The 9974-nt window shown below is 48.0% G+C and overlaps 1 protein-coding gene across 4 annotated transcripts in view; it reads right to left on the bottom strand.

Moving 5' to 3' along the window:
• Positions 1 to 427: 427 nt before the first annotated feature.
• Positions 428 to 9974, bottom strand: part of LOC310762169 (maestro heat-like repeat-containing protein family member 7) — a 29641-nt gene continuing 20094 nt past the window's right edge. For 2 of the 4 annotated variants that reach the window (XM_083612788.1, XM_083612787.1), the window contains exons 16-21: positions 9580 to 9732; positions 6690 to 6788; positions 4757 to 4862; positions 2962 to 3015; positions 1889 to 2070; positions 428 to 1098 (exon numbers count right to left, since the gene is read on the bottom strand). In XM_083612788.1, the coding sequence (XP_083468914.1) occupies positions 1922 to 2070; positions 2962 to 3015; positions 4757 to 4862; positions 6690 to 6788; positions 9580 to 9732 (561 nt within the window). In that variant the 3' untranslated portion in view covers positions 428 to 1098; positions 1889 to 1921. Of the gene's footprint in view, positions 1099 to 1888; positions 2071 to 2961; positions 3016 to 4162; positions 4279 to 4438; positions 4863 to 6689; positions 6789 to 9579; positions 9733 to 9974 lie in introns of those variants that run through there. The other 2 variants (XR_014547890.1, XR_014547891.1) reach the window with 2 other exon arrangements.

Raw genomic sequence — 9974 nt, 5'->3', positions numbered from 1 at the left:
CACATCTTAGTGTGAATTTCCTCTAATATTTCTAATGCAATGTTGCCTAATATACACATTTTCGCAAGCATTTTCTCCCTGTGTGACACATTTTATATGTGATGTTCACTAATAGATGCATTTTGGGGGACACTTTCCTGTAATATACATTCCACCCTCCAAAATATTTCGTTAGAGAACTGCGTCACGCAATTTTGTGGAGGGTGACTATGTGGTTCATGTTAAAATCCAAAGCGACTTCCTCCACCATCCCTAGTAAATGGGAAGAACGCATAACCATTTCAGCTACACATCCTTAAGTGTTGCTACAGGGGCTGTGCCAAAGGCCTCGTGGAGAAAGAAGGAGGGCAGAGTCTTCTGAGGTTGCAGGAGACAAGGTCACATGCTGGGATGTGCCAGCACATAAAACCAGAGACTACACTTCAGCTTATTTTCACATCATTTATTTTGTAGGCCACCTTGAACATGCCTTGGTACTGAAAGGCCGGACATCAATACTGCAATACACACATGAATACATAAAATAATGGAGGGATTTGAGGATGAAAAGCTTTGTCTTCACAATAAGCATATCCCAGAAATTTCATTGGAATTGAGACACCGCAGAGGATGAAAAGCACAAATGGATTATTAGGGGGAACTGAGCAAAGTTCTTAGAGAGAACAATGGCCGATTTCTCACCTGGGATAGCTGAAGAGACACCTGTTCTGTAAGTAGAGCAAAGTCAGGGAGTTTTATGAAGTGTTGTTGGGGAGAGGAACCCAAAGAAGGCAGAGATTAAAACACCCAGTAGAAATTTGGGGTGGAAGTGGATCTGGACGCCGTAGGCAGGATCAGACGCATGATTCAAACCCAAGCGCCAAGGCAGGCAACGAGGAACAACTGGCCTGGTCAAAGCCCAGGGAGTGGAAACAGGGAATCGGCCCTGGCAAACCAACAAACCTGTGGTGGTGGCTACTGGATTGAGATGGAGCTGGTTTCTGGCGGAGCAGGCCTGGGATGGAAGATAGCTTGGGTGAGTCAAAGCTGAGATGGAGACAAGTCATGGCTGAACAAGGTCTGGTGGGGCAGGCGAGCAGGAGTAGAAGACACAGGTACCTGAGTTTACAGGAGAAAAGGACATTGTATGTGGACCACTCCGTGGGATGTTAGGTCCCTTCCCCTCCAGACCTTGAGCTCCCCTGCGATTTGAGTCGATTGCTGGTAAGCCGGGATTGTAGGGGAGAGGGGATGCTTGGGTTGAAAGGTGGTGGTCAAAACTGTACGGTGGCAGGTCCTGATGGGGTTCAGCCCTCGAGAGGGACTGTCTGCAAAACCAGCCTAACCCACACTGAAGGCATGGGAGAAGGGGAGAACTTCTACACTGGAGTCTACAAAAGCTCCTTCCCTCCCCAAAGTCTGCGGAAGGAGAGGCTGCGAAAACCAACATGAGCAGTTTGCCAGACTAGGCGCTCCTCCGTAGCTCATTCAGGAATTCATCACTTGCTGTCTGCCAGGCTGTTTTTAAAATATTCGTTTGTTAAATTGTTCCGTTTGCCCTCCTGGGCTCCTTTGGGAAGAAGGGCGGGATCAAAATCAAGGAAATAAAGGAATAACAAGACCTTACTATAACAGCTGCTCAGCCTTCTCTGTCGGGAGGTTACTTTAAGTAATAGGTTTGAACACTGAATGTGAGCTTGTGTCTAAAGTCTATGGATAGAACAAACACTTGCTGGATGTTTAATGGTTATTGTTATTGTATTTGTCTAAAAACCAATAAAAAAATATTATTTTTTGGTTTTTATTTTTAAAAAGATGGCTGCCAGCAACAGTTAGTCCAAATTTGTCGGGGGGGAAAGGAAGAGAGAACGGCCCTCACCAAGTGATTCATTCCCTGCCCAACTTTTACCTTTCCCCCCACCCCTTTCCAGAGGAAAAGCTTCTATCTTTTCCAGATCCTTCTGAGTCTGCTGACGCATCTTCCCAGGAAGTTTCCCGAAGGCTGCTCCTCTTGCCCCAAGGCCTCCGTTATGTCGGATACCGCCATTTTGAGGTGGGATGATTTATTTTCCACTTTCACAAGATCCAGGACTAAGTGAGGAGGGAAAGGAAAACACAGAGAACAGCCACAGAGAGACGCTTTCACTGCTTCCTTTTTTCTTTTTCTTTTTTAAATATATTTTTAGAATTATTAGCATTATTTGCTGATTTACACACATCTTGGTTGCCAAGGTGGCTTCTAAACAGTTTACAAGTGTTAAGCCATGATATATCTATCTAGATACAGTCATACTTCGGGTTGAAGTCGCTTCAGGTTAAGCCTTTTTGGGTTGCGATCCGTGGCGACCCAGAAGTAACAGAACGCATTACTTCCGGGTTTCGCCACTTGCGCATGCGCAGACGCTCAAAATGATGTCACGCACATGTGTGGAAGCGGTAAATCGCGACCCACGCATGCGCAGACGCGGGTTGCGTTCGCTTCAGGATGCGGACGGGGCTCTGGAACGGATCCTGTTTGCATCCAGAGGTACCACTGTATAGATATGCACATACAGATACCAACTCTAAGGCGGCCAGGTTCCTTTGGGGCCCCCAATACAATTTTCTGGGGGAGTGAAATATACCAACTCAGTACATAACAGGGAGCCAGGTCCCCTCAATGTTGAGAACAATCCGTACTGTTGCGGCATTTGGCCTCACCCACCATCCTGTGCACATTATGTACATGCCATCGCCCCCCAATCTTCTGCTCAAGAGACCTTGGGCCAGCCACCCACTCTCAGCCTAACCTACTGTACTTCACAGGGCCGTTGTCATGATTAACTGGGGAGGGGGACCACCACAAACGCCCCCTTGAGCTCCTTTGAGAGAAAAAGGTGGAGTATAAATCCAGTGCAAAAAAGAAGAAAGTAGAGTCAGAAAAGGAGGTGGCAGAGCCAGAATTGGGCAGGGCAGGGGCACCCAAACATCATTCCTACTCACCGGTTGCAATGGCATTTACTGTTCCTTGGTGCTTTGACTCCTGAGCGATGATTTCTAGGGATAGAAATGCCCGCCGTGTGCTTGGTCAGAAAGGGCTGCCACTCCCCGAATGACAAACAAATGTTGAACAAATGTTGAAGCAGGGAGAGATGCCAGCAACAGGTTTTGCCAGGGGCTACAGGGTGAACGCAGGGGCGCGGGTGGCGCTGTGGGTTAAACCACAGAGCCTAGGGCTTGCTGATCAGGTCAGCGGTTCGAATCCCCGCGACGGGGTGAGCTCCCATTGCTCAGTCCCTGCTCCTGCCAACCTAGCAGTTCAAAAACACGTCAAAGTGCAAGTAGATAAATAGGTACCGCTCCGGCAGAAAGGTAAACGGCGTTTCCGTGCACTGCTCTGGTTCACCAGAAGCGGCTTGGTCATGCTGGCCACATGACCCGGAAGCTGTACGCCGGCTCCATCAGCCAATAAAGCGAGATGAGCGCTGAAACCCCAGAGTCGTTCACGACTGGACCTAATGGTCAGGGGTCCCTTTACCTTTACCTTCTTACAGGGTGAACGCAGTTTAGGTGAGCCGACTCCTTGCTCCCTATTCCGGCACCACCAAGGGAACTGTGGTAGCCTAATGGCAGAGCACATGTCTCCACAGGCCAAAGGGAGTGGGTTCAGTTAGGAGAAGTCACAACGCATAGCCACGCCATTTCAGAAATGGCAGCACGTTTAGAGCTTTTCCCACTTCCCTGGCACATTCTGCCCCTAACTCGCTCTAGAGGCAAGTGAAAAATTAACGGCTCAGCTCAGCATGGACTCATTTAGGATAGCCACGGACAGGGCAAATGAAAGCTGTACATGACTATGGAAAACTTGTTCTTTCATCTTCATCCTGCCCTTGCGATTCCTGCATTGCAGGTGGTTGAACCAAATGACCCCTTGCCTTCTCCCAACACTACGATTCCATCATTCATCTCCAGCTAAAACCTAAGGCTAAGAATGTGAGACTGCATTTTCTGTCCCTTCATCCTCTGGTGCTTGGTAAATTCAGGTTGTGCAGCTACAGTATTTGTGCAACGAACCCTCCTCCCCAAAATATTGGACTTTCTGCAGTAAGGAAAAGTGCACTGGAAAGTGTGGGACATCACCTGTGTTGACCCAACGTCATCTAACCACCTCACAAACAAATCAGAACAAGCACTTATTAAATAGCCAAGGATGAATCTACTATATATTTTGGAAAATGGCTTGTACGTTGCCTGTTTTCTAGGCATTCTGACACCTCTTGGGATACCAAACCTGACGTGAGGGTTCCTGAGGTGAGGAGTCTAGGTTCTAGGCACCATTTTGATCAAGATGGCAGCCCCAAATGTGACTTTGCCGTGACTGTACCTCCTTGTTTGGCATAAGTATGGCCAGCTCTCAAGATATTGCCGCCAAACTCGCCGTGAGAGCTCTTGAGGCGGGTGCGGCAATTTTTGTGGACACTGGGATCCCGGGCACCATTTTGAATCAAAGATGGCAGACCAACTTTGGTGTGACTTCACCTGCTTTATGATGTGATGGGTCCAATCTTACAAATCACACTATCCATTTTTAAAAAGCACCGTATTTTGGGGTTTCAAAAAATTCCCTGGGCAGCGCCACACACTCCCCACGCGTGCTTAATAAGCAGGAGATCTGGAAGTTTTAAAGGGCAGGGAACTGTCCTCTGCTGCTGTTTTTTCCCAGAGACATTGTCTGAAGCACCATGTGCATAACTAATGTAAATGATTGCTCAGTAATTTCATAATAAACATAACTTGCCTAAGAGCCGGATGGCCCCATCTCTCAAAGCAGTTCGGGGGTTTTCCAGGTAAGCAAAGGCCTGATCCAGAAGGATGGCTTCCCCTTGTTCTCTGTAGCGCTTCACCTGGGAGGCAGGTCCAAAAGAGAAGGGAGCTGTGTGAGGAAATTCTGCCTTCCTTCCAATGCATGCCATTCCTCACGAGCAAGGATGGAGCCTGGGCAGGGTCGACCCAAGCCTACCAGTCTTGCACAAGAACATCAGTAGAACGTACTGGACCAGGCCAGCGGTCCATCTAGTCCTGCATCGTGTTCTAACAGGGGCCAACCAGATGACTCTTCTGGGAAACCCGCAAGCAGGATTTGAACACAAGAACAACTCTCTCCTCCTGTGGTTTCCAGAAACTAGGTTTCAGAAGCATGGCTGCCTCCCACTGTGGAGGCAGAGCACAGCCATCAAGGTTAGTTGCCATCAACAGCCATCTCCTCCATGAATTCTTCTAATCCTCTTTGAAGACACTCAGGTCAGTGACCGTTACCAACTCCTGTGGGAGGGAGTTCCATAGTTTAACTATGCACTGCGTGAATAGTCTTCTGCAGAGAGAAGGGAATACAGGAGTAGGCAAAGGTGGATTTGCCTGTTCTGGTTCCTCTCAATCTCTCAATCTTCCACCCTTAAGTTCAGTTTTCTACACTGCCACATCAGTTTGCAATTACTATTATTAGCTGTTTTTTTATTGTTTGTTTGCTTGTTATTATTTTAATAAGTCTTCATGAAAATTCAGCAATATTGCTGTGCGAATTTCTCACAACAACAACAACAACAATTTATTATTTCTACCCTGCCCATCTGGCTGGGTTTCCCCTGTCACTCTGGGTGGCTCCCAACAGAATATTAAAAACATGATAAAACATCAAACATTAAAAACTTCCCTAAACAGGGCTGCCTTCAGATGTCTTCTGAAAGTCAGATAGTTGTTTATTTCCTTGACATCTGATGGGAGGGCGTTCCACAGGCCAGAAGGCCCTCGGAGCTGGACCTCAGTGTCCAGGCTGAGCGATGGGGTGGAGACGCTCCTTCAGGTATACTGGGCCGAGGCCGTTTAGGGCTTTAAAGGTCAGCACCAACATGTTTAATTTTAGGGCCAGAGTTATATGGTCTCGTCGGCCACCAGTCACCAGTCTAGCTGCCGCATTCTGGATTAGTTGCAATTTCCGGGTCACCTTCAAAGGTAGTCCCACGTAGAGTGCATGACAGTAGTCCAAGCAGGAGATAACCAGAGCATGCACCACTCTGGTGAAACAGACAGCGGGCAGGGAGGGTCTCAGCCTACATACCAGATGGAGCTGGTAAACAGCTGCCCTGGACACAGAATTGACCTGCGCCTCCATGGACAGCTGTGAGTCCAGAATGACTCCCAGGCTGCGCACCTGGTCGTTCAGGGGCACAGTTACCCCGTCCAGGACCAGGGAGTCCTCCACACCCGCCCGCCTCCTGACCCCCAAAAACAGTACTTCTGTCTTGTCACGATTCAACCTTAATCCGTTAGCCCCATCCATCCTCCAACCGCCTCCAGGCACTCACACAGGACCTTCACAGCCTTCATTGGTTCCGATTTAAAAGAGAGGTAGAGTTGGGTATCATCTGCATACTGATGAACACCCAGCCCAAACCCAAATAGGCACATATTTGTATGCAATTTTGTCTCACACAAACATTTCCCCCCAAAGCACTTTTCTGCTGTACAATGCAGGCTATTTCCACCAATATGTGCATTTTTATTTTTATTTATTCATTCAATTTATATGCCAACCAAGGATCACAGGGTGGTTTTTAGTATAAAAACACAAAATACATAATGTAACAACAACAGTAACATCAAAACCCAATTTCCTCCCCGTCGCTCTCTGGCTGCCCACTCTCTGAAAAACAACATAAACAAGAGGCGCTCACAAGACTTTTGCAGAAGTTCCAGGTTTCGTTTTCCCGGATGGACAACTGGATGAAGGATTTCAGAAACTTGTCAGCTCTTCTCAGAGTGATCCAACACATCTGTAAAAGAAGTGAGGGTGGGAGTAACAGCTTCTGCCACTGCAGCTGCTGAAAACTCAGGCAGAATATTGAAGAATAAATTATTATTAATAATAATACTAATAATAATAATAATAATTACTAATATACAGCCCTACTTCCATAAATCTTGGGGCAGTTCACCACAAAAAATATATATATAAAAAAACACCCTGCCGGGAGGATTGCACAACCACACCGCGATCAGCCCCCCTCCGGGAGGATCGGGCTGCGATTGGCCCCCCACCGGATTATGCCACCTCGCGGATTGCCCCCGAGGGTGGATCGGCCTGCCCCCATGGGCGGATCTCCGCTCCAGGTGCCCGAGTGGCTAGCTCCACCATTGACAAGCCTAAATCGTTGCGCTAATGGAATGAGGGCTTGGACACCAGATGCTGACATCCTAGCCGAGAGGCCTTGCTGCTTTCTTTCCCCCCTTTTTAAAAATATATTTATATTAAAGATTTCTTGGTTTACAAAAGTATATGCAATGTCTCTTTTTTCATGTTCCGTTTTCTACAGATCAGTTTCATTTGTTGTGAGACATTAGTGTTACATTAGGAAAAAAAGGGAGAAAGAGTTGGAGGGGAATGGTGGGTGGGGTGGGGTCAGGGGGCAATGCTTCTATTCTACTTAGTGTATGTGTGGGGTTTTGTGTCAGCGTCACTTGTGTGGGTTCTCTTTACTGTTCGCTTGTATTTCTTTAGTGGTGAGAGAGGTTGGCGGTGGCCTAGGGTGTGGTTGGTTGTCTTTGATTGGCTGGAGTGAAAGTTGTTTTCATGTGTGACTAGGGTGTGTGTGTGTGTGTGTGTGTGTGTGTGTGTGTGTGTGTGTTTGAATCAGGTTAGCCAGATTGATTTGTGTGCTGTTGGCGGATTTGTGTCGTTGTCTTGTTGGGCTGTGTATGTGATAAAGGGGAGCTATACTGGGGTGAAGGTGTCTTCTATTTGTCCCCATGTCAGTTTCAGTTCGTTGGCTAGTTTTTCTAGTAAGGCTGTTTCCCATACTATTAGGTACCATTGTTCTATGCTTACTCCTAACAGGTCTCTCCAGTGTCTGGCTATGATGCTTCTGGCTGCTGAGCGTAGGTGGGTTATGAGTGCTTTGTGTTGTGAGTGGGCATTATTGTCTTGGAAGATGTTTAGTAGGGCCAGTTCTGGGGTGACTTCTAATACTTGCTTAGTTATTTTGCTTATCTTTTGTATGATTGCTGTCCAGAAGAGTTGGATTTTGGGGCACTCCCACCACATGTGGAGATATGTTCCTGTGGAGGTGCATCCTCTCCAGCATTTTGGTGAGGCTCCTGGGCGTATTAGCGTTAGTTTCCGTGGTGTTAGGTACCACCTGTGAGTTTCAAAGTGAGTTCTTTCCTTTTCACTGATATGGATTTGAAGGGAGGTTTAGACCACATTCTAGTCCATTGGATGGGGGTTGATCTTATAGCCTATGTCGGCCTCCCATTATTACCGGTATTTTTTATTACATCTAGGGGGTTTGTGAGCGCAAAATATGGTCTGAAGCTCAACATAAAAAAAACGAAGATCATGGCCACTGGTCCCATCACCTCCTGGCAAATAGAAGGGGAAGAAATGGAGGCAGTGAGAGATTTTACTTTCTTGGGCTCTCTGATCACTGCAGATGGTGACAGCAGCCACGAAATTAAAAGACGCCTGCTTCTTGGGAGAAAAGCAATGACAAACCTAGACAGCATCTTAAAAAGTAGAGACATCACCTTGCCAACAAAGGTCACTATAGTAAAAACTATGGTTTTCCCAGTAGTGATGTATGGAAGTGAAAGCTGGACCATAAAGAAGGCTGATCGCCGAAGAATTGATGCTTTTGAATTATGGTGCTGGAGGAGACTCTTGAGAGTCCCATGGACTGCAAGAAGGTCAAACCTATCCATTCTGAAGGAAATCAGCCCTGAGTGCTCACTGGAAGGACAGATCCTGAAGCTGAGGCTCCAATACTTTGGCCACCTCATGAGAAGAGAAGACTCCCTGGAAAAGACCCTGATGTTGAGAAAGATGGAGGGCACAAGGAGAAGGGGACGACAGAGGACGAGATAGTTGGACAGTGTTCTCAAAACTACCAGCATGAGTTTGACCAAACTGCGGGAGGCAGTGGAAGAAAGAAGTGCCTGGTGTGCTCTGGTCCAGGGGGTCACGAAGAGTCGGACACGACTAAACAACTAAACAACAACAACAACCAAGGGGGTTTGTGGGATTTTGTAGTAGTATTTTGTATATTGCAGATACCATCCCTTTGCCGTGTCCTTTTGTTGTTAGGAGATGGGATGCAGGTGGCGCTGTGGGTTAAACCACAGAGCCTAGGACTTGCCAATCAGAAGGTTGGCGGCTCGAATCCCTGCGACGGGATGAGCTCCCGTTGCTCGGTCCCAGCTCCTGCCAACCTAGCTGTTCGAAAGCACGTCAAAGTGCAAGTAGATAAATAGGTACCACTCTGGTGGGAAGGTAAACGGCGTTTCCGTGCGCTGCTCTGGTTCGCCAGAAGCGGCTTAGTCATGCTGGCCACATGACCCGGAAGCTGTACGCCGGCTCCCTCGGCCAATAAAGTGAGACGAGCGCTGCAACCCCAGAGTCGGCCACGACTGGACCTAATGGTCAGGGGTCCCTTTACCTTATTTTGTTGTTAGGAGGAGGTTTCTGAAGGTTGTCAAGGGCCAGGTTACTACTGGATTGTTTAAGAGGGCATGTAATTGGTGGTGTGTTAGCTAAGAGTTGCTGCTTTTTGATGAACTGCGTCAGCCTACCTTCTTCACTGGGACACTGTCCTGGAGATGCACCATCAGGGGGACCAGGCTCTGGAGAGCGAGCGCCTTCATCTGCTCTTTGCCTCCCCACTGGACGATCTCAAACAGGTGGCTGAAGGTGGAGATGGCAGCCAGTCTCACTTTGTTGGACGCCTGTGCCGAGAAAAAGGGAGATATGCCATCAGGGAAAGAGGAGGGCTGCTGACCCCTTCAAGGGCCAGCCCAAGCTAGGATGCAGTGGCAGAGTCAATGAGCTCTCCAGGATCGTGAAACGATCAGGGTCAGGACTGTGAGTGCCCTCAGGAGGGAAACACAATTCCTCCCGGATCTCCAGGGAAGGGTTAAGGAACTGCAGGCCCTGAACTCTGGCCCTCCAGGCTGCTCTGTCCGGCCCT

Source organism: Podarcis filfolensis, assembly GCF_964270895.1.
Source record: "Podarcis filfolensis genome assembly, chromosome: 5".
Classification (NCBI taxonomy): Eukaryota; Metazoa; Chordata; class Lepidosauria; order Squamata; family Lacertidae; genus Podarcis; species Podarcis filfolensis.
Note: the sequence above shows the minus strand (reverse complement) of the source record. Positions and strands in the feature narration are given on the sequence as shown.